At 44.8% G+C, this 24720-nt stretch overlaps 1 protein-coding gene across 4 annotated transcripts in view; it reads left to right on the top strand.

Moving 5' to 3' along the window:
* Positions 1-23557, top strand: part of ARK2N (arkadia (RNF111) N-terminal like PKA signaling regulator 2N) — a 63436-nt gene extending 39879 nt beyond the window's left edge. For 3 of the 4 annotated variants that reach the window (XM_079994980.1, XM_079994981.1, XM_079994982.1), the window contains 3 exons: positions 14074-14256; positions 15913-16039; positions 16450-16780. In XM_079994980.1, the coding sequence (XP_079851106.1) occupies positions 14074-14256; positions 15913-16039; positions 16450-16765 (626 nt within the window). In that variant the 3' untranslated portion in view covers positions 16766-16780. Of the gene's footprint in view, positions 1-14073; positions 14257-15912; positions 16040-16449; positions 16781-19108 lie in introns of those variants that run through there. The other variant, XM_079994983.1, reaches the window with a different exon arrangement.
* Positions 23558-24720: the final 1163 nt, after the last annotated feature.

The raw sequence follows: 24720 nt of genomic DNA, 5'->3' as shown, positions 1-24720 counted from the left end.
ACTCATGATGTTAGTATTTCTATATTTTTATCTTAGTCTTTTAAATAAAAGATTCTAATTTAGGACAGCAATTTATTTATGGAAACCCTTCAAAGTGCAGAAAGAAAAACACATCAAAATCTCCCTCCAGATATTACATTTTGCAGTTTCTTAACCACTTTTAAGGTATCAGGAGCTTCTTTGGGCACACATGTTCCTGTTTGCCCCCCCCCTTAGTGCTCCCTGGTTGCTTCCCCCCTCCCCCACTTTAGTCATGGTTTAGTGCAGATTTAGCTCATGCAGAGCCATGTTATTTGGGTCCAGCTCTCATCCACCCTTGGCAGCATGTAATGTGCAACATGATGGGAGTTGTAGTCCAGCAACATCTGAGAAATACCACTTTTGGCTGCCACTTGCAGAGTGTTTGCTACCTATGCATCAAGATTAATGCTACTTGAAGCTGGGTGTGAAATCGTGTTTAAACCTAGTTGAGCTTTAGCATCAGTTATCTCTGGAGAAAAAAGGGAAAGGAGAAGGAGAGAGAGCTGAGAGACAAATTTTGAAGAGGTACTCTCATCTCTTCCATTAGGAAAAACATCTGCTTTCAGCCCAGTGACCGGTTACATGCAAGTCACACTGTGACTGTTCAGTCCCCACCACTCACACTCACCTGTTGTTGTCACTTTGATGTAATTTTGATTTGAGTAGATTATGAAATACTGTATAGCAGTGATGGCCAAACCTGGCCTTCCAGCTGTTTTGGGACTAAAATTCCCACCATCCCTGACCACTGGTCCTGTTAGCTAGGGATGATGGGAGGTGTAGTCCCAAAACAGCTGGAGGGCCGAGTTTGGCCATCACTGCTGTACAGTGTAGCTTCACAGCCTGTGCTCAGAAATCACTTGTTTTGTATGGCAACATGTTTATTGTCTTTCCCTTTGCTATGATAGCAAGTGGTTATGTCCATTTTATAGATTAGGGTTCAAGAGGAGGGGAGGTCATATAACTTTCTCAAGGTGCCTGCGTCAACTCTAGACATTTCAATTCAATGTGCCAACATAGCTATGCCATGTCATGCCCCTCATGACTGCTTACAGAAAATTATTTTTCTGTCCACTTTACTGCATGGCATGAAACTATTACTTGGTAAACTTTTTTTTTTTTTTTTTTTTTGGGAGAAAGGAATAATTATCTTGAATTGGTTCTTAATGGATAATACCCAACTGAGTTATATACAGATTAGAAATAAGAGGGCTTACATGATTCATCACTAAAATTGGCTATCACCCGTTGCATATACCTTCATGATTTTGTTTGGGTTTTAATATTTAAATCAAGTATAAGCAACTTCTATCAAATGCATAATTCCTCCACCCCACCCCAGTGAAAAGATCTTGACGGGGTGGGAGCAGCTTTGTGCAGTGAAGGGTGAAGTAATGTTAATTTCTCTTAAAATTCTTTTCACTTTATGATTTTGGAGAGAATATGGTTATGCTATTCTTTTACTGTATTTATAAATGTGTATTCCTTGCCAAACTGTATAAATTCAGAAATGTAACTACTGTAACCTAGAATTAATATAGCTATTAATAAAATTCTTATTACAATGTAAAATATAAAGCCAACCCTTTTTTTTGGGGGGGGGGTTGTGAGGTTAATTTTAAAATCTAGCTAAACTGCCTCAGGTGCTGCTTGGGAAACTTTTACATCTCCCCTCTCCTTTCAGTTCCATACATCTTTCGCTTTTCACTTCTGTCTGGTTTCTGCAGCCACTTACCTTTGCATCTCCTGCATCAACGCTATAATGCCCCATGTTATCTCACCGTTTCCTCCACATCCCTGCTTCTCAAGCAGCGTATTTATCGATTTATTTTTGTAAATTTCACTGGGCATTAGCTTTCTCTAATCTGGAACCCTCCAGACATTGTGGCACTTCACCCCCATCAACGCTTTCCATAATGGCCGGTCGTCGGTTATGATGAGAGTTAAGAAGAGCTAAGTTGGATCAGGCCAATGGCTCACTACTCCGGCGCCCTGTTCCCACAGTGACCAGCCAAATCCCTCTAAGAAGCCCACAAGCAGATCCCAATTGCAAGAGCACTCTGTTGCCCTGCCACCATGGCTTCCAGAAGCTGGCATTCAAAAGCATTACTGCCTTTGACTAGTGGCAGAGCATAGCCATCATGGCTCGTAGCCATTGATAGCCTTTTCTTCCATGGATTTGTCCAATCCTTTTAAAAATCATCCAAGTTGGTGGCCGTCACTACCTCCTGTTGGAGCATGTTCCATCATTTTAGCTGTGTGAAGAAGTACCGTACTTTCTTTTATCTCTCCCGAATCTTCCGATCCTCAGCTTCCCCAAGTTTTAGTGCTATGAAAGAGTGAGAAAAACTTCTCTCGCTCCACTTTCCCCATGCCACAAATAGCTTTATAAACTTCTATCATGTCACCTCTTACTTGCCTCTTCCCTAAACTTAGGTAAAGGTAAAGGGACCCCTGACCATTAGGTCCAGTCGTGACTGACTCTGGGGTTGCGGCGCTCATCTCGCTTTATTGGCTGAGGGAGCCGGCGTACAGCTTCCAGGTCATGTGGCCAGCATGACTAAGCCGTTTCTGGAGAACCAGAGCAGCGCACGGAAACGCCGTTTACCTTCCCGCCGGAGCGGTACCTATTGATCTACTTGCACTTTGACGTGCTTTCGAACTGCTAGGTTGGCAGGAGCAGGGATGGAGCAACAGGAGCTCACCGCATTGCGGGGATTCGAACCGCCGATCTTCTGATCGGCAAGCCCTAGGCTCTGTGGTTTAACCCACAGCGCCACCCACGTCCCTAAACTTAAGTAGTAGTCCCAAATGCTGCTGCTTTTATTCATAGGCAGGTTGCTCCATCCCCTTGATAATTTTGGTCGCCCTTTTGCCGTCCAGCAACAGCTGGACAGCCCCAAGTTGGGGAAGGTGGCTGTTAAGCCTCTGATGTAACCAAACATTACTGTTGTTTTTGCCGGCCCATATAGTTTGCCAAAGGAAGCAAGTGGTTTGAGTTGTTTGTTGACAAAGCATTTGAGGACGCAAATGCAGAGAAGGCATAGATCTAGGGAGGCAGAGGCTTCTTCTTAAAACCAGCATGTTTGTGCACCAAGGTTTCTAATGGTAAAGAAACAGACGTGCCAGTGCTGGGGTCTTCACTCGTAGTAACAATAATTGCAGCTCCCTATGTGCTGCTTAGGGACGCAGGTGGCGCTGTGGGTTAAAGCCTCAGCGCCTAGGACTTGCCGATCGAAAGGTCGGCGGTTCGAATCCCTGCGGCGGGGTGCGCTCCCGCTGCTCGGTCCCAGCGCCTGCCAACCTAGCAGTTCGAAAGCACCTCCGGGTGCAAGTAGATAAATAGGGACCGCTTACCAGCGGGAAGGTAAACGGCGTTTCCGTGTGCGGCTCTGGCTCGCCAGAGCAGCGATGTCACGCTGGCCACGTGACCCGGAAGTGTCTCCAGACAGCGCTGGCCCCTGGCCTCTTAAGTGAGATGGGCGCACAACCCCAGAGTCTGTCAAGACTGGCCCGTACGGGCAGGGGTACCTTTACCTTTATGTGCTGCTTGGCTCTACTTGTTTATTCCCGATTGGAAAGTTTGTTTGTTTTTTAAAGAAATCACTTTGTCATCTTTTGCCACTGTTGTAAGGCTGGATTTGGTGATGACAAGTGGTACCTGAAGCAAAATTTTGCAGCATGCGTTCACCTGATAGACGTGCTCCTGCTTCAGGGTTGCAATCACAATACCGTGGTACCTTGGTTCTCAATCCATCCCGGAAGTCCGTTCCAAAACCAAGGCACGCTTTCCCATAGAGAGGAATGCAAAATGGATTAATCCGTTCCAGACTTTTAAAAGCAACCCCTAAAACAGCAGTTTAACATGAATTTTACTATCTAACAAGACCATTGATCCATAAAATGAAAGCAATAAACAATGTACTGCGGTGACACAGTCAGTCAGTCAGTAGCTGAACTGGGTTCCACACAGTCACAAAAACAAAACAAAAAGAGCCACAAAAACAAAACCGCAAAATAAATAGCAAAAACAGACAGACCTCAGCATAACACTCAAAATGGAAGTGTGGCACTCAAATAGGAAGTGTGGCACTCAAAACGGAGCACGTTCGGCTTCTGAAAAAAGTTCGCAAACCGGAACACTTACTTGCAGTGTTTGGGTTCCAAGGTGTTTGAGAACCAAGGTACCAGTGTAGGTAGAAAGGATCCATAGCTTCTACTCCAAACTGCTGCCAATGCAGGAAATTCCCTATTACACTATCCCCAGAGGATCTTCTTCCAGCTTCTGCATAAAAGGAGTATAGAAGTTAGAAAGCTGTTGTTGGTCTATCTAGCTCAGTATTGTCTGTCCTGAACTGCAGTGGCTCTCCAGAGTTCCAGGCAGGGGACATTCACACCTACCTGGAGATCCCAGGAATTGGACCTGGTGTCATCTGCATGCAACATGGAATGAGCTTTCCGAATGAGCTTTTACAAGGCTATTCCAAGGACAAACAGCTTCTACCATCACTCTTCCTAATGTTTAGCCAGGATCCATTTTCTTGCCATTCAAACCCATTGGTTTAAGTCTCGTCCTCAGGAACGACAACAAAAATTGGGAAGGAGCGCTCTCTTGAATTAGTAGTGCTAACCAGGAAGGAGCCAGCGTCACACGCAGAATGCAGGGAACCTGAAAGATTAACTTAAATGTAAGCAGACATATGATGAAAACATGCAAACATGGCATTGATAGAAAAAATAATAATGCATTAATTTTTATGTGAGAGCAGTATAAAAGTGGAAAGGAACAATATGAAATTCATATTAACTGAGGGAGGGGTGCAAATGAGATTAAATACAGAAGCAGTAGAAAATTAAAGAATAAGGCAACACAATGGAGATATACACAATTTATAACGAGCGATTAACTGAAAAAAATAATTGGCAAATAAAAATATTTAACAAAATGGCTGGCACTAAAGCATGCATATTATGTTGCCCTAAACAGCATTTTCCTTCAACTCCCACCAGTCCAAACTAGCTAAAAGCTTACTAAATTCTCCAGTATATAGTAATGTAACCTAAAGAATAAGGAGCGGATGATAGATACCTATGCAAGGAGGGATCCAAGGAACAGGTTCTTGGGGCAGTGAGAGAGGGAACTGGAGGTAAATGAATTCAACATCCTGAATGGTCCAAATAGGAAATTAATTAAGATAGAAATAGATTTAAAATGTTTACAGTATGAAGAGTGCAGTCTGAGCATCCCAGGAAGATAAACAGAACCTTAGGGGAAATAAAAACTAAAGAAAAGGCATTTATTCAGAACTGGTCAGGAGCCAAATATTCAATTCCAGAAGCCTGACTCAGAAAAAATGGCCAGGAGTAGCGTAAAAAACTAAAGGAAGAAGGTGTTCAAAGCTCTCACAGTGAAGGCTGAGGCAAGCTGAGTGCCAGTTGTCCTCAGAAAAACTCTTAGTGAAAGGAACAATAAAATAAAATCAAGTTGTTTGAAAAAGTGAGTCCTAGCACTGAGGTTGAGTTGCATTTGGATCTTGACACCTCATTCTTTCCTGTGTTCTTATTTGTTCATTTCTCTCACTCCACTTTTTCTCACTAAAATTTAGTTCTATATTGGTGAAAGACGTGTTGGGCGCCTGCAGAAATCAGTTTCCAATTATTTTAAGATACTTGGCATGTTTTCATGCCTGATGAGGGGACATGGAGATTCATGAAGGTCGCTCAGAGCTGCTAAAATGCAGGAGAACAAACCTGTATCTTCTTCATAACTAGTATAAGGCCTTGGCAGCATTTCTGCTCCCCATATTCCAGAGTCTAGGCCAGTGTTCCCCAAACTTGGGTCTTCAGCTATTTTTCGGACTACAATTCCCATTATCTCTGACCATTGGTCTTCCTAGCTAGGGATAATGGAAGTTGTAGTCCAGAAACAACTGGAGACCCAAGTTTGGGGAACACTGGCCTAGGCAGAGACATTTCCATCTTGAAGAAAGACATGGAGGCCTGCTTAAGCCATGAGCCAGAATTTCTTAAGCAAAGCTTCTTTCCATTCCACTCCATAGTTATCTGGGGTGACCACTTTTGCCATTAATGCAGATCTCAATAATACAAAGGAACAAGCCATGCCTTCCTTTCGGATTTTATAAGCTTAAGCAAGCCAATTCGCTCCACCACTGGTTTTCTGGTTTTCTTTTCCAACATCCCTTGGTAGTGTTTGGTAGCCACAGAGCATTCATCGTTCCCATTGTTTTTTGGGGGGATGGGGAGCTGCTCCATTTCAAAGGGTTTTTTTAATACTTCTGCAAACCTTGCAGTTTGTCCGAGCATACGAACAACTCCCTCTTTTTTCTCAGTGGCCCTATTTCAGCTATAATCGTGAATTGAGTCCTCAGTATTCACAGTCAATGTTCTCATGGCTACCAGAATAAACAGTTACAATCCTACGAGCATCTAGAGGCATTTGCCTTTCATGCGCAAGGTCACAAGCTCAATCTCAGATTTTTTGGGGGGGTTTGGCAGTTGTGACCTTTTTTTAGGGGGGAGGCAAAAGTAACACACCAAACGATTGCTCAGCAAACAAGAAGAAACTGTGTAGCGATAACTCAGTCTTCCGTTTTTGCATTCATGCGTGATTGAAGGATGGAGCGAGGAACAGGGGCAGATGTTCTTTCTCCCCCACAGAGGAAATAGAGCCCACGATCGACCACTAGCAGCCGGGGATCGACCTGTCGATCGTGGTTGAACGATTGGACATCTCTGCCTTACAAGAGCTGACACCTTACAGTCAGTGCTGGGCTTGATGGGCTAATGGTCTGTCTCCATATGAGGCAGCTTCATGCGTGAGAAACATAATGCTGGATAAAAAATGCCTCTGGGCTGGATATTCCAGGCTCTCCTTAACGTGGCAGGATCCAGCAGCCCCCTTGGTGTGCATTCTGAAATTGCGGATGTGAAAACGCCATGCTGGGTTTTATTTTTCCATGTCAGTTTCCCAATGGAGACGTCTCTCTGTGCTGTTCACCAAGCAAACGTGAGCTAGTTGGCAAATTGTGTTGCAGAGCCATCCTTGCCAAGCCTCAAACATTTGCATCATCTTGGATGCGAACGTCAGTTAACCGGATGAGTTGTGTGCAATTGATTGGCAGTAGGCTCAGGACAGACAAGAGAAAAGTACTTGGAAACTTGTGATTCAGGGAATTTGCAGCTTCAGGATGAAGTAGTAGCCTGTAGCTCCATGCTTGTTTTTTATTTAAAAGATTAGACAAATCCAAAAAGAATTGGCCTGCCTATTAAGCATGAAGGCTAAATGCTCCATTCTCAGAAGAAGTGAGCCACTGAGTATTTCTTGTTTGGAAGTAACACCAGTGGAGACCCACTGCCCTCATGTGTTTCTAGGAAGGTGGCTGGTTGGTCACTGAGGGAAGGAGGACTCTGGACCAACTGGGCCTTTAGCCTTCCCAGGTGGGGCTCCTGCTTCTATATGGTATTTTCCGCCTTTGCATCTGATAACCCACTGGTCGTTTGTTCCTCATCCCGAAATATGGAGCTTATTTCCTCCCCCGCCCTTTCTTCAGTGCAATTGTTTCCCAAAGCTTTGTTTCTCTTGCCTTCCATTTTGTTCGGATGTGTAGAGTTGCCTTCCCATAGGGGCTTCCCTATTCATTTCAGCGGAGGTGGCAGCTTCCAGTAAGCAATCTCTTGCATGTACCATATTGCTGCCTCTGCCAAATTAAATAGGGCGCCCTTGTGTGCAGGAGTGTGGGGTGTGCAGCAGAGTTGGGAGGACACTAACTTAAGATTCCTCTGATCAGTTCTATCCCATTCAAGTATGGGGAAAGTGTCAATTTTCTTGGGCACCGGGATCTCATTTCTGAATTTCTACCTATTCTTATTGTAGGCTTCCATTCTGCTATGGAAACCAATGCTTGCCAATAATGAACCTGCATAACCATAGCCATTCCCTTCTGTGTGATACAGAAGTGAACAACATATCAGAAGACAGTCAGCTTTGCAAATGGCAAAGTTGCAGGAAGTTGCGTTGTGAATTTCCTAACAGGACAGCCGTTTTAGCCAGCGCCTAGACAAAAACTTTTGGTGCCATGTAACCCAGTCCTTTGCATATTTACTCAGAAACAATTCCCAGTGTGTTAAATGGAACTTATTATCAAGTGTGTTGCAGCCTGAGTCAGAAAATTCATAAGCTACCCCACCACCAGTAAAAAAGGGATTCATTCTACCAGTTTCCTCCCTGTACAGGTCTCATTGAATGCCCTTGTATGGCTCCACTTAAGTTCAGCAGGGCTTGTGCAAGAGATTATTCACCTTCCTGTCTTCCCACTCACCTGCCCATGATCGGCTTCCTTTGCCTTTTGCCTGGGCTGCTTGTGGATTTAGCTTAATCCACACATGAATAGGAATTTCCCTTTCCCCAATCTCATTTGAGAGTCCAAAGCAATCAAATAACACAACTCTTCCATTGACAATTTTAGGGCATTTGACTTTTGCCAGTTTTTCTTTTAAAGAAACCTAGTTTAAATATTTATTTTCATAACTGACAAATGTTAACTATTGTTCAGCATGTAAACTGTTTGTTCAATGTATGCTAAAAATTTAAGCTAAGTTATAAGGTGTGCTGTTTGGAAGTGTGGAAGATACAGGAGTTGGAGCTACAGATAGCAAGTTTATGCTTGTATTTCCTACTGATGAAGACTTTCACCCAAGTTATTCTCTGGGTAGGTGATAAGAATATCACTCTGCATGTATATACATTTATTATACATTTTTGCATGATTATACATGTAGGAGTGGTACAATTTTGACTTGACTCCAGTTACTGTCTAAATACAATTTGGCTCATTTTAGACCTGTCTGATTCGACTTTTGACAATATTACTGACAATTAAAGTAAACTCATTTGAAAAACATGAAAAAATTATGAGTAGCTCCTTAATTGGCTAGATAAGAAACAGTCAATATTGTACTTGACCCTCGTATCTTCTGCACTCAAAACATTTTTTATTGATCATGTAATGTCAATTGATACCATATTGCACTGAACTCTGATGATATTGTGGGGAGGAAAATTACGCCTTTGCTTAATTCTGCACGCCAGTTAGTGTTGTAACACACATTCTCACTTCCCACCTAAAAATTATCACCCTTGCATATAAAGTTTATAGCCCTATTTTCAACAGCAAATGTCAATCTGCAACTGGCTATGATTCCTCCCCGCATTACAATCGTCAGTGTTTGGTGTTGGACCATTGTCCCCTTTATACATACTAGTAGTTAACCATTCCATTTACCTTTTATTTAAGTTGAATCTGTCTTAATTTTTGCAACTCTGACATTGTTTCAGGAAGCAGGTTGTTACTGATGCTGGTTGATCCTGAATCTTCTGTACGTTTCTTTAACGTAATTTACAGAACTGATTTCGGGATACTTTTAAGTGGCACTGGTTCCTTATGGAATTAAGAAACGTCTTGCTAAATTACCTGGTTTATTTAGTTATTTGAGAAATGAAATCCAAAACGTACCAAAATCCCTGTGTCTCTAAACAGAGCATTTGGTTGGCCACTGTGGGAAACAGGATGAACTTTTGGTCTGCTCTAAAGTTGGGTTCTTAGATTCCTAAAACTTTAGCTTCGTTTCCCATAATATGGAACATTATTCTTATACTATATCAGATTACACTGGGATTTATACTGCATGGTAGCTGGCAGCCATTTTATATAAGAGAATAACTGCTTTTATATTGAATCATTTTTATTGGTCCATTTAGCCCAGTGTCCTCTGTCCAGACAGGCAGTAGGGAATCCCAAACTCCTCCCCAGCTTTGTGACATGAGAACCTTTCACTGAGGATGTCTGGCAAATCATTGGGCTCCATATCCCATTTGCACACCCACATTAGCCACTGGAAGGATTCTTTTTATATTCTGTTTTAGCCAGGACAGAGTAAGGGTCAGTTATCTTGCCAGCAAAGTGACTTTTTCTTTCAGAATATGCATTGCAGCCCTGTTTAGGGAAGTTTTTAATGTTTGATGTTCTATTGTGCTTTTAATTCTGTTGGGAGCCGCCCAGAGTGGTGGGAAAAACCCAGCCAGATGGGCAGGGTAATAATAATAATAATAATAATAATAATAATAATAATACTACCTTCAGAAGGGGTGTGTATTGCAGACTTTACAAAATTCAGTTCTACGTGGCATGGCGGTTTTAAAGGGGACAAGTCAGATGCATGGAGAAACAGCTATTAGTGATGATGGCTTTTATGAAACCTCCATTTTTATAGAAGTGTATATCTAAATATTAAGTGCTAGGGAGCAAAAGCAGAGGAGGCTATTGACTTTATGTCCAGCTTGTGGCCTCCAAAAATATTTGGTTGGCTGCTGAAAGAAGCTAAATGTTGCACTTAGATGGACCTTTGATCTGAACCAGAAAGCTGCTTTCACATTTTAAAAATCCAAAGATCCATTTAACTTGTTTGCATGCCTAAGGAAACTTTAGACTGATGCTGACACACAGGAACACCTGAAACACGCAATGCTTCCTAGTAGAAGACATTTGAAATGGAGGAGAATAGCAAAAACTGTTTGTGATGTGACATGGGGAGTGGGAGGCGCTCTGCTGCTCATTGAAAAAGCAGAAAACCCCAAGAACATTTAAAAATAATTCCCCCCAAGTTATTCTAAGACTGAGCATTTCAGGTATCTAGTCTCCAGACAGGACTCTGAATCATATAAATTAAAGAAGGGACTGCTTCTGTGTTTTTCTGTGTCACAAAGACTTGTGCCATGATAATGCATGACTGCATGGATTAGTGAGATCCTGGCTCAGTGCAGATGAAACAAACCATAATTTGGTTGTTGGGAACACACTCTGTGCTTGCACATGCCATTTACCTTCCGTGCTTCCTGGGTTATGGTAATCATAAGTTGTTGTGATGTCTGAAACGATGAGTACTGCTGATCACGGGTTGCCTGCAATCTAGAGTTGGAAGCCCCCTTCAAACCACGATTTCTCATTCTGTTTGGAGGTGGACTGTGATTAGTGATACCCATAATTTGCTTAACTCAGACATTGAGGCAAACTATTGTTCCTAAAAACCAGGATGTGGAGGACCATGAGCAAGTTGCGTGTGGGACGCAAGGTGGCGCTGTGGGTTAAAGCCTCAGCGCCTAGGACTTGCCGATCGAAAGGTCAGCGGTTCGAATCCCTGCGGCGGGGTGCGCTCCCGCTGCTCGGTCCCAGCGCCTGCCAACCTAGCAGTTCGAAAGCACCTCCGGGTGCAAGTAGATAAATAGGGACCGCTTACCAGCGGGAAGGTAAACGGCGTTTCCGTGTGCGGCTCTGGCTCGCCAGATGCAGCTTTGTCACGCTGGCCACGTGACCCGGAAGTGTCTCCGGACAGCGCTGGCCCCTGGCCTCTTAAGTGAGATGGGCGCACAACCCCAGAGTCTGTCAAGACTGGCCCGTACGGGCAGGGGTACCTTTACCTTTACCTTTTTATTGTTCCTAAAAACCAGGATGTGGAGGACCATGAGCAAGTTGCGTGTTTCCGACAGCCAAATCTTGAGTTTGCCTCATTGCCTAGCTTGAACGGTTGAGTCTTCAGTCTACATAGTTGCTGCTTTTCCCATTCCCTTCCTCTCTCCCACTTTCATAGGAGTAGATGGTTGTTTCTAAGGCAGCTATATTGAGAACAGGCATGCCGTGCTTTGCTTGCAGTCCATCTGGCGCTCTTCACTCTCCCCCCGCACCCTCCTCTCACTTAGCAACAAAAATACCCTGCTGTAACTTTGGAAAGAATTGATGTGAATTCTTTTGTCGGTGTGTTAGATGAGTGAATCGAAAAGGAAGGTTTGTCCTCATCTGCCCCACCCCCTTAATTGTAAGTTGCCAGATGAAATGTGACACACCTTTTCCATAGCTCGTTGGCAGAGTAGATTGTCTGCATGCAGCAATTCTCAACCTGAGGGTCCCCAGATGTTGTTGGACTACAACTCCCATCATCCCTGACCACTGGTCATGCTGGCTAGGAATGATGGGAGTTGTAGTCCAGCATCTCAGATAAACAGGGCAGCATCCCCAGATCTTGGAGGGCTGCTGTCAGTCAGAGTGTACCTTGCTAGGCCACATGGACCAATGATAATTAGACTCATTATAAGGCAGCTTCATGTGTTCGCACATGTATGTTTCTGCACCACTTTTTCTGCATCCATGCTTACAGTTTTCAAAATCTTCAAAAGCACAGAAATGCTGATGTTTACTGATTTAGAAAAAAATATATATAAACCACTCAATAAAACAAAGAATAATCTCTTAAGCAGTGTGCATTCCGCAATATAATGAGATGCAGATAAAATCAGCAGGATTTAAAAGCAGGTACATATCTGGATGGGACGCGGGTGGCGCTGTGGGTAAAACCTCAGCGCCTAGGACTTGCCGATCGCATGGTCGGCGGTTCGAATCCCCGCAGCGGAGTGAGCTCCCGTCGTTCGGTCCCAGCTCCTGCCCACCTAGCAGTTCGAAAGCACTCTTAAGTGCAAGTAGATAAATAGGTACCGCTTTATAGCAGGAAGGTAAACAGCGTTTCTGTGTGCTGTGCTGGTGCCGGCTCGCCAGAGCAGCTTCGTCACGCTGGCCACGTGACCCGGAAGTGTCTCCGGACAGCGCTGGCCCCCGGCCTCTTAAGCGAGATGGGCGCACAACCCTAGAGTCTGTCACGACTGGCCCGTACGGGCAGGGGTACCTTTACCTTACCTTTACCTATCTGGATAGGTCTGGACAAAGTCTTCTTAGCAAGCATCAAAAAGCAGTATAGCTAGAGTGCCTGAATAGCGCTAACACACAGGGAGTTCCATGGCATAGTTGCTGCCACCCTGAAAGTTGGGCAGACGTGGAATGATTATTATAAGACACTTGTAAGAGTGCAAACCCTGTAAATCCAAGTGGTGGAGAAGGCATGAGAGGCGCATTGCGGTCCCTCAACTAAGCAGGTCCCAAGGTATTAAGGGCTTTATATACCAATAAGAATACTTGGCCCAGTAGCAAATCAGCAGGCACTGCAAACCTTTGGGCCAAGTTGTGGTATGCTGGGAGGGCCTCATTCCTGTCAACAGCTGCACTGCAGCATTCTACACTCACTGCACTTTCCAGACCACCGGCAAGGGAAGCCTCACCCAGATATATAAAGTTCAGTTAAAGGGGGAAAATAGGGCAGATCTGTCAGATCTGCACAAAGTAGTCGGATGATAGTTTTAACTGGATTGCTCAGGTGGTTAGAGTGTGGTGCTGATAACACCAGGGTTGCAGGTTCAATCCCTGTATGGGACAGCTGCATATTCCTGCATTGCAAGGGGTTGAACGAGAGGATCCTCAGAGTCCCATCCAACTATGATTCTATTATTCTTTTGTGGGAAATATTAAGTACCATATTTTTTGCTCTATAAGACTCACCTTTCCCTCCTAAAAAGTAAGGGGAAATGTGTGTGCATCTTATGGAGTGAATGCAGGCTGTGCAGCTATCACAGAAGCCAGAACAGCAAGAGAGATTGCTGCTTTCACTGCGCAGCGATCCCTCTTGCTGTTCTGGCTTCTGAGATTCAGAATATATCTTTTCTTGTTTTCCTTCTCCAAAAACTAGGTGCGTCTTGTGGTCTGGTGCGTCTTATAGAGCGAACAATACGGTATATTTCGTTACCAGTAATACTTTAGATAAATAATATTGGTGTTATGTAAAGCATTTACTTGCATATTACTTCAACAAATGACATTTATGGTCTGCATCAGCCTTCTGCAACCTGGGGCCACCCAGATATTTTGGATTCCAGCTCCCATCTGCTGGGAGTTGTAGTCGAAAGCATCTGGCAGACACCCCATCCGAGAAGGCTGATCTATATCAAATGAAAGTTGGCAGTTTTGTCACTGCTTTTGATTTGTTTAGTATTGAAATGCTAATGCTCATTATATAGACAGCAAAGCAGCAGTAGAGTTTGTGCTTCCTCCAAGCCACTTGGGGTCTTAATAGCTGCGGGTTCTCTTTCCTTCCCAGATGGAGCTCCGGTTGTGGCTCACTATGATATCTCGGACACAAATTCCGACCCGGAAGTGGTGAATGTAGACAATCTATTGGCAGCTGCGGTAGTCCAAGAACACAACAGTTCTGTCACTAACCAGGACACTGGGCCTACTTGGAGGACGAGAGGGCTGCTAGAAGAGCTGAATGCTGAGACAGGTGAGTAGGGGAACATTGTCCCAGTCCTACACTAGCTCCTGCACCTGCCTACGCTGTTGTCCCCCCACCGCGACTCTTCATCTGTAGCCTGAGGTCATCAGGCCTGCAGCAACTAGGCATGCAAACCCATTCTTTCCACTGCTCGCTATTAGAAAACTTAAGTGTACACATTGCAAATATGGCTGAACTGGCATGGTTGTTGTTGTTTAGTCGTGTCCGACTCTTCGTGACCCCATGGACCAGAGCACACCAGGCACTTCTGTCTTCCACTGTCTCCTGCAGTTTGGTCAAACTCATGCTGGTAACTTCGAGAACACTGTCCAGCCATCTCATCCTCTGTCGTCTCCTTCTCCTTGTGCCCTCCCAACATCAGGGTCTTTTCCAGGGAGTTGAGTCTTTTCCAGGGAGTCTTCTCTTCTCATAAGATGGCCAAAGTATTGGAGCCTCAGCTTCAGGATCTGTCCTTCCAGTGAGCACTCAGAGCTGATTTCCTTCAGAATGGAGAGGTTTGATCTTCTTGCAGTCCATGGGACTCTCAAGAGTCTCCTCCAGCACCATAATTCAAAAGCATCCATTCTTTGGCGATCAGCCTTCTTTATGGTCCAGCTCTCACTTCCATACATCACTACTGGGAAAACCATAGCTTTAACTATACAGACATTTGTTGGCAAGGTCCGTATAGTGAAAGCTATGGTTGTCCCAGTAGTGATGTATGGAAGTGAGAGCTGGAGACAGGCTGTATTCCAAGCAGGCAAACTTTGCCCCTTAGAGCACCTGTGGCTGACCACTTCTCTGGAAGTCCAAAACAGACAGATATTCTTCCTTTCATTCCCCAATAAATATCCTGAGTTTAATCCCTTTTCTCCCGATACCTCAGCTACTCAAAAATAGCCAGTCCTTTTGTAATACAAACCAATAGGGTTCCGAACATGTGCACAGTTCCTTGCAAAAGATAGTGAAAGAGAGAGAGAATATCTGAACTTCTGATTAAATGCTTAAATGAGTGAAGCCTAACATTTTTATGGGATTCTGAGACCAGTAAAAGTTGGCCCCTTAATGGAAGGCCGACTCATGGAGGTAAAACTAACTTACTCTGACATTTTTATTTTTATTTGCAAGTCTCTGTGTGTGCTGTGTCACTTTTCCTTTTCCCCACCTTTTCTGAATTATCTGGTGTTTGGTGTCAATGATTTAGAAAGATATTTCTCTGGAATTTCTCACAAAAATCTTCCAGACCACACAATTGTTCAGGGACACTTTTATATTCTCCAAGGATATTTCACAAAGTTTTCTTAACCTCTGGGTCCTTTCGTAAATCCAAAAGTGCTCTTTGGGTTTATTTTTTTGTAGAGCTAGGCTGGTGGGACTCTCAGCAGCTTTTCCAGCAGGTGGACAGTAGACTGTGTCAGGTTCAACCTGGTGGCAATCAATCATTAAAAAAAGGTCTGTTTTTATACAAAAACAGGGTCTGCCAGGAAGGAAAGTCTTCTCCCCGTACCCCACTCCCAATCCATGGCTGGTATATTTTGCTGTGGCAGTCTAATGAATGGGTCTTTGCTTGACGGTGAGAAACGGCTTCTTTCTAAGGATTTCCTGCAAGGGTTATCAGGCTGCTGAATCTTGGGTTGGGTTGTCCTTTTTCTTTGCCTTCTACAGATCACTTGAATGCTGGATTCCTGGCAAGCGGCAAGGCCCCCAGCAGCAACACCCAGGTCAATGAAGAAATTAATATAGCATCATCAGATAGCGAGGTGGAGATCGTGGGAGTTCAGGAACACGCAAGGTACTAATTTTCCTTTTAAGCACTGAGTCCATCTAAATACTTGGAATTAATTTTTGAAAAGGAAGAAAATGCAGATCAGTTGGTCATCTTACTCCCCCCCCCCCCCCGTGGGTAGGTTTTCTCCTTCCCTCTGTTAAGATGACTTGCCTTTTCCCAATCTAACCCTGGAATTGCATACACATTAAACATGGACCTAGCGTCAAATATTTGATTGATATTTAGGTGCGGCGGAATCTGCCGAACCCAGAGGCACAGGGCACAGAGAAGGGTGTCTTCAGCATACCATATAGTGTGCACAGCTGCTACAAGCCGCTGCAAGCTTATTTTTAAACGAACTAAAGCAGCAAAACCATAAGGGAGCAAAGCAAAGGGAGAACCCGAGTCTTAAGGAGATCGTTTTTTTAAAACAGGAAAGAAGTGTTTCAAGCGGCAGGGGAGAAAGGCATTCCAGACATAGGGAGAAGTGGAAGCAGAGGAGGAAGTGAAGTGGAAGCAGAGGAGGAAGCCAATGAGGTGTCAAAAGGCAAGGCAAGAAGCGAGAGCAAAGAACCGTTTGAGCAAAGGTGCAGAGCCCAACTGCCCCTCGGTTTCCAGTGTGAAGGCAGCATAAGATTCCCTGCGCTCCCACTCTACGCAGGGACTGGCTGCCGGGGACCACAAGGAAGCCTGCTCAGCATCTGGGCACAGACAGTCGCTGTCGTCCTGGTTTCATGCTCCTCTTTCTAGGGAGCAAGGCTGCAGGTGGCCTTGGTGTCTGGCCAATAGCAGGTATCCAACCGGGCGAGAGTTAGCCCTTCACTGACTCTGTAGGACCTTCTGGCCACTGGCACGCGATGTAGCTCTAATCCCAGGTTTCTCCATCTGTGGCAAGGGGAATACAGGCTGTAAGCGGGTTCACCTTTCAAATACCAGAGTCGCCTTTTGAACGCTATAACAGTTTTTGGAAATCTGGAAGTGGCAGTAAGTGCATTGACATCTCTGCAAAATTACATAGAATGCGAAAGGCAGGTGGCCTTTTTAACCCGTGTCATTAAAAAAAAAAGTGGCACAGGGTGATATTTCTCGTTGCTTTGATCTAGTCAGGCGTGGTTGCAATCCAAGGGCCTCAGCAGCTCCCTGTTTTCCCTGATGCTACCTCCCCCTACACATGCAGGTTAGGGGGGCATTGCAGGAAATGTGGGTGCCTCCCATATCCTCATCCACCACCCCACTCCCCGTCATGTCACTCAGCTTACTTGTGCTCAGGAGCAAGCGAATTGAAGATACTGATGGGCTTCTACTCCCATTGCATCAACTACAGTGGTGCCTCGCAAGACGAAAAGAATCCGTTCCGCGAGTCTCTTCGTCTTGCGTTTGTTTCGTCTTGCGAAGCAACCCTATTAGCGGCTTAGCGGATTAGCGCTATTAGCAGCTTAGCGGCTATTAGCGGCTAAGCGGCTATTAGCGGCTAAGCGGCTATTAACGGCTTAGAAAAAGGGAGAAAAAAAGCGAAAAAAATCGCAAGACTCGCAAGACGTTTTCGTCTTGCGAAGCAAGCCCATAGGGAAATTCGTCTTGCGAAGCGCCTTGAAAAACGGAAAACCCTTTCGTCTAGCGGGTTTTTCGTCTTGCGAGGCATTCGTCTTGCGGGGCACCACTGTAGTTCAGCACGGAAGACCGCAGCTTCTGTAAATACCCTGTAACAGCCCAATCCTTGTAACATTCTCTGTATCGCAGAAATGCCCTAGATGTTGTTCTTGACTGACTAGACTCCGGGCCAGCCACTGTTTCCTCCGCCTAAACCTCCCACTTTGGTAAATACCAAGATGATAATACTGACCTTGGCATGGCTGCTGCATGGATTGCTTAAATAATGACCTTGAAAGCCCTAAACGGCCTCAGCCCTGTATATCTAAAGGAGCATCTCTACCCCCATCGTTCAGCCCGGACATTGAGGTCCAGCTCTGAGGGCCTTCTGGCGGTTTCCTCCCTGCAAAAAGTGAGGTCACAGGGAACCAGGCAGTGGGCCTTCTTGATAGCGGCGCCCGCCTTGTGGGATGCCCTTCCATCAGATGTCAAGGAGATAAACATCTGCCTGAATTTCCAAAGGCATCTGAAGGCAGCTCTGTATCAGGACGTTTTTAATACTTTATGTTTAGTTGTATTTTTGTGTTCCCGTGTTTGATTCCAATTTCTGCCCTCTGCACCGCTTTGATGGTGTTACGCCACAAGCAGTCTAATTTTTAAAATAACAACAATAGCCATAATAACAAGTGAAGTGCTTTGAAACACCCTCAAGTGCTGTATAAATTGTAAGGACGGTTCGGTGATTATCCTTTGGTGCCCATTTCACACATGAAGTTAATTCCTCCAAATTATGCTACATTTTAAAAGCCCCTTTACACCTCCCTCCCTCATCACATTTTAGCCAATGTTGTTGTTGTTTAGTTGTGTCCAACTCTTCGTGACCCCATGGACCAGAGCACGCCAGGCACTCCTGTCTTCCTCTGCCTCCCACAGTTTGGTCAAACTCATGCTGGTAGCTTTGAGAACACTGTCCAACTATCTCATCCTCTGTCGTCCCCTTCTCCTTGTGCCCTCCATCTTTCCCAATATCAGGGTCTTTTCCAGGGAGTCTTCTCTTCTCATGAGGTGGCCAAAGTTTTAGCTTCAGGATCTGTCCTTCCAGTGAGCATTCAGGGCTGATTTTCTTAAGAATTTTAGCCAATGCTTGGACATAATTTTTCTGTCTCCCTCTCCCTGCTTTGATGCATTCATTTTGGCGAGCCCTTTGCCAAAGAAATTAGGGTCTTAATGCATTCGTGTAAACCAGGGATAGTCAACCTTTTTATATATACTGCCCACTAATGCATCTTCCTTGATGGTAAAATTTCCTTACCGCCCACCAGTGCTTGATGGAAGGAGGATTCATCTTGTGCCGTAGAACCCCCTACTGCCCACCTAGAATCCTGAAACGGCCACTAGTGGGCTGGAGGGACCAGGTTGACAACCACTGGTGTAAACCACTCCTTGTGCTCCAATAGGTGAGCCTTGACGGGCATGTCTTTGTCTCCCCTTTGCTTTCCGCAGATGCGCCCATCCTCGGGGAGGAGTGATTCAGAGTGTGTCTTCCCGGAAACACGGCTCAGGCCTGCAGTGCACCCGGCAATCTGAACCATGGACAGGTGTGGCCCCCCCGCAGAATTGGTCTTCGCCGCCCGAAGTGGTGGATCTCACGCTGGACGAGGACAGCAGGCGCAAATACCTACTGTAATGCAACTTCACTGTGTTTTCTAGTCACTTAGCCCTCCTCTTCCTTTTGTGGCACAGAAGTTTCTGGTTATCGCCTCGGTGTTCAAAGCCTCTGCTCCTGGCATTCTGGAATTCAGAGTCCTCTGGGAGGGTTTCCTCCTCTTCTGAACTCCTCCTCCTCCCCCCCCCCGACACCCTCCAATTAAAATTGCATCATCAAGAACTGTCCTTGAGATACTGACCCCTCTGTAGTCAAAGGGAGCTTTTCCTCTTACGGAAAACTTAGTGGCACTGTACTTCAATAACAACTTCCAGGTTTTTTTTCATTGTGTGTGATTAATTTAGAGCATTCGTTGACAGCAGCAGTGACACCTTCCAACCCATGCCCTTTAGAGAGCCGTACAATTGCTTTAATTCACCACTAAAACGGATGTCGCTGGTACATGTGGGGCTTTATTATTATTATTTTTCCCCTTGCATTTTTTTATTTAAAAAAAAAAAATAACACCACTGGCCCAATTTGTTCATAGCTCTGAATGCCCCCATCATGATTGTAGTATAGCTGTGGGAGCTTAGAAGGGGGCATTCATAACGCAAGTTGATTTGGTTGCAAAACCAGCAGGACTTGATCACAAAAGGCCTCTAGCATGCACTGAGCGGCTCTATTTAAAACCCTAAAGATTGTTCTCGACATAATTTGTAGCTTGCACACTGCTCAGTGCTCAGTCTCCTCATAATAATGCATTTTATTTTTTCTCTCTAGACTACTGTACTGTTACTGGTCATTTGGCCCAGATTGTTACAGCCTTTTTTTTGTTTTGTTATTGTTGTCGTTCACCCGAAGCAAACAAAAGCACAAGGAAGTGACGCATCACAAAAGTACCTAATTCTGATCTCAGGTGTGGTTTTCATGTTAAGCTTTAAAGGTCTGGGTGCGGCCTAACCCGTATCTCTACGTGTTTGGAGGTATGTAAAAGCAGAACATGAGCACCAGAGTGGATCCTTCTGCCCTGGGCTGCATTTGTACAAAGGAATTTTGGTTTTTTAACAAACCTTTAGCACACTATCCTTCCTGTCCTCCTCTTGGCAAGAGAAGAATTAGAGGAGGCTGCTGGGTCGCTAGGGACTCGCCTTCCAAGGGAAGCGTTTTCGCAGCTGGGCGAATGTTTACAGAGTAGGCCCAGTTCAGTCTCTTCCCAGGGTGACTGGCACCTACTCTGTTCGAAACAGAGCAAGAAATAACTCGTGGAGAGGAAGCCTCCCGTAGCTTCTCTGAATATTACCACCCTACAGAGGAAAGCATGAGGCTCTGTATGCAAAGCATGTATGATCAAAAGTAGAACATATCCTGTTACATAGCCCCCCCCCCCCCCCCCGGAGAATTACCCAGCACGGCTTTGCCTTCATTCATTTGATTGCTGCCGCAGAAAGAGCAGCGAAATCTGGAGCAGCAAGGGAAGCTTTGCCACATATATGGATCACTTCATGAGGACGAAAAAAGAATGGGAGGGGTTTGGGGTTTCCTTTTGTGTGTGTGCATCTTCAGAGACGAGGTGTTAATCTGTAAGTGTACCTTTGCTTTTCATACTAACATGGGACATGGCCCTTGAATTTGCCTTCTTTTAAAAACTCGACTGAGCACTGCTGGGCTTCACCAGCTCTTGGGTGTATGCCCCTTGGCTTTAGAACGGTTCCCTGGCCCAGATTCTGCAAATGCCTTCTGCAAGTCCGGGCATTTGCTGCAAGCCGGGGTTTCTCCTTCCCCACATGCCTTCTGTTCTCTTGCAAGGGCTGATAGGACTTAGACAGCAGCATAATGGCAGCTGGACTCATTGGGCACATTAGATCTTCACGTTTGTCCAGTCACCTTTAGCTGTAGAGTCCATTGTACACCCAGACAAAGTTATTCTGCTAGATTCCTGATCAGTGTTGGCTTCAATCATTAATGCATCTGGGGCAGTTTCTGGCTCCTTGAATGCCTTGACAGTTCAAAACGGCATTCCTGCAGTTGTTTCAGGTCTGTTATTGGTCGCTGTAAAATGATCTTTCCTTATGCAACGGCAGTAGCTGTTGGTGGACCAAACCTTTGCATATGGTAAGGTTACCACTCTGTACCTGGGTTATCAAGGAGTAAGAATATTCTCTCTCTGGAAGTGTAGGACACGCCAAAGCTGAAAAGCAACTTCAGTTCATGCTGAGCCTTATAAGAACAGAAGAGGAATGTCCTGACATTCAGACAGGTGGTATTGGAAGGGAAACAATCTGGATTGCCATGCTTCTTGTTGTCCATAAAAGCCCTAGATAACCTATGCATTCCCCAAGTGAGGTTGGGGGGCAGATCAAGCCCTTGGTCCCACTGAGTTTTGCTGAAAGCCAAGCCAAGAGTCTGCACTTTGGGGGCAGTTCAGTCATCATTTACACTGTTGAATAGACATTGGTTTAGTGGTTAATGACACACAGCCAGCTTTCAGTTTAAAATCTCATTGTTGTGCAATCCCTGCTTGTGTTGTTAGGTTGAACTGAACAACGTTTATGCTTCCCACAAAGTTCTTTATGCTCACTAGATCACACTGCCAGTACTAAAGAGACCTTCCTAAGTCCCCATCTGATTGTCATTTGAAGGACAGCGTGGGGCTTGTTTGCCTTTCTTAGTTTGGTTCACTGGGCAAGGCTTTTGGGAGAGGGTTGCCTTAGATAGTTCTTCAGATGTGGCAGGTCTTAAGATTGCTCTTGATGCCAGCTATGAGCAGTTTTGCTGACATTATAAAGTGGGAAGGATGTGGTCACTCTTAAAAGTACAACTTGATAACAGGTTTCTGCAGAGGGCATGGGTTGTATCTCCTTCCCTTCCCCCACTCTCTATCAATGACCACAAGGTGGACTTGGGCTCTGGGTCTTGGATTTTATTGTTAGATGGAGGCAGTCAGGACTTGATTTGTTGAACAGACAATGCTTTGTTGTCCTGGCCACAGTTCCAATAGACACCACTGGGCTTGCCAGCTTTTGATCTGGAGACTGAACCTGTTGCTTCAACACCTGCGAGGTGGTGAAGCCTTATTTCAGACTGTAGGCGAAGGAATTGCATGTTTCAGGGCTTTGCCATCTTAGCAACATCCCCACAAAATGGAAAACGAGGATGTTTGAGAGAAGTCTAGGCTGCAGCTCCCTCTCTGAAGTAGTTGCCCGGGCTCAGGAAACAATTTTTTTTTTGGAAAAGTATTTTCATGGGCAGTTTCTTCCGCCTTCAGCCTGCAATGTTAACATGATTATGATAACTTTGGGAACAGTGTCTCCTTCCCCCGAGCTAAAATTGCCAGATTGTGAAATCTGAGTCCTGCTTGCTATGGCAGGCAAAGCAGCATGGACCGAAGATGTACAGCAGACCCAGGCAGTGGTTGCCAGAACAGCAGGGTGGTGTGGCATTACTCACCTGCCATCCATCTCAACATGGAGGTTGCTGCTGGTAGAGGTGAGGGAGGTTAGCGCACTGTGGGAGCAGCAGCAGAGCCAATCTGACGCTGTGTCCACGCCAACCTCCTCTCCTCTCCCTCTCGGCTCTTGGTAGAATCCCCCATGTTGGATAGCCAGGTGGGCAACGCCACTCCACCAGCCGCTACTGTGCACAGGACACATTGGCCCTAAACGGTGTCTTCACCTACCACCCAAGGCTGTTAAAGCTATCAGTTGTGCCTGCAGATCTTTTGCCGCAAAGGCCACCCCTTCTTTTTCTCCTCACTCGCTGGTTCCATCGCTCTCAAACTACATTGCAAAATGAACACCAGGCTCAAAGTCACCTGCGCACGAGAAAGCTGCTTGGGAACTGCTTTCTCGTGGCCCTGTCCCATGTGATTGGAGTGTGTGTGTGTCTGTGTGTATGAGAATGGCACCGCCATGAGGCATTGGCCAGCTGCCTAGCTCTTCCCAGCTGGTTGTGGCATGCTGGCAATCAGGTGAGAAACACCAGCCGGCCTGCATGTCCATTTCCAGTTTTCACGCATGCCTGTGACGACTGCATGAATTTCATCATGGGGAAGTAATTCAGATGTAGGTGCGTTTGAAAAGCACTGGAGCAAGCTAACCAGGCAGCCTTTGGCTGAGAACGGCTGCTTCATTACTACCGTTAATGAAGTTGCCTTTTGAAACATGAAAATTGGCTCTTGTTAGAAAATCTATGAGCCATGCTGGTCTACTAAGCTGGTAATCCAAGTATCCTCCCTTTTTCGCTGGCCAGTACCAGAAGCATCTAGGAGTCCTTCTTTTTTTAAAAAAAGAAAGAAGCAGAAGGGGGGAAAAAAACTTTGTATATGCTGTGACTTCCATGTACATATAAAAAATATGACTGCATTCTAACCAAACTTCCTCCAATTGTGCACTGTGTTTGTTTTTAAAGGAATCATGAACTCCAAGCTTGATAACCAGTTCATGTCTCTCTCTTTTAATTTAAAAAACGAAACAAAAAACACTACTTTTCTTTTGCCGACTTGGATAATTTTCCTTAAAGCTATGTTCTTTTAAAAAAGAAAGAGAAAAGAAACAAAAAATTCAAACCGCAATCACTGGATAGTTAATCCATTACTTCTTCTTCGTCTTCTTTTTCCTTTCCCCCCTTTTCTTCTTCATCATCTTTGTCTGAGAAAGCAAAAGGTCACTGGGACTGATTTTCTCTTTTCTCAATGGATAAGTGAAATTGTAGCCATCGTATGGCTAAGAACAAATGCACTTGATCGTCCTTGCACAGGCCTGTGAAACACGCACCCATCCTGGCTTCCCAGGCACGCCTTGCAAAGCAGCAGGATCTTTGATAAAAATGTGGCGTTTGTGCCACAAAAATACAGATTCTACCCAAGAAACTGGCAGGCTGCATCTTGGGCTCTTTGTTTTCCTTACAGGCCTGGTTTTAGCAGCTCTGCTCTTCTTGCTGGAGCTCAAGCTTGGAATCTTCCAGTGGAGACAAAAAAAAATAAAATTAAATGCTTAGAATTTATTGTTTTCAGTTGTGTAACTCTTGAATTAAAAAAGACAAAAAAACCCCACACAAAAATGTTCTTTTTAACACTCATTCTCGTTTCCATCTAGTATTTAATGGTCTTTGGAGAAGAAAAAATAATAATAATAATAAAACAGAGTGTTATAAAATATATATATTTTTTGGTGCAAGATGAGACTTTCTGTTTTTTTTGGAAACAAGTCTGTAGCATAAAGTTTAAACTATTTTAAGACAAAATAAAATAGAGTGGATTATTTAAACAATATCTTACTTTGTAGTGTGTGGGGCTTTGGGGGAGGGGTGGGAAATTTTGGGAGATGGCGTACATGGACCTCACTTACCACTGCTTTACTGTTTTCAAGTTATAATAATAATAATGATGATGATTATAATTTATTATCACTGCATCAAGCTTCCCTGGTCTCCTATATCCTAGTCCCCACACTCCAGCCACTACACCATG

Source organism: Podarcis cretensis, assembly GCF_951804945.1.
Source record: "Podarcis cretensis genome assembly, chromosome: 11".
NCBI classification, from domain to species: Eukaryota; Metazoa; Chordata; class Lepidosauria; order Squamata; family Lacertidae; genus Podarcis; species Podarcis cretensis.
Note: the sequence above shows the minus strand (reverse complement) of the source record. Positions and strands in the feature narration are given on the sequence as shown.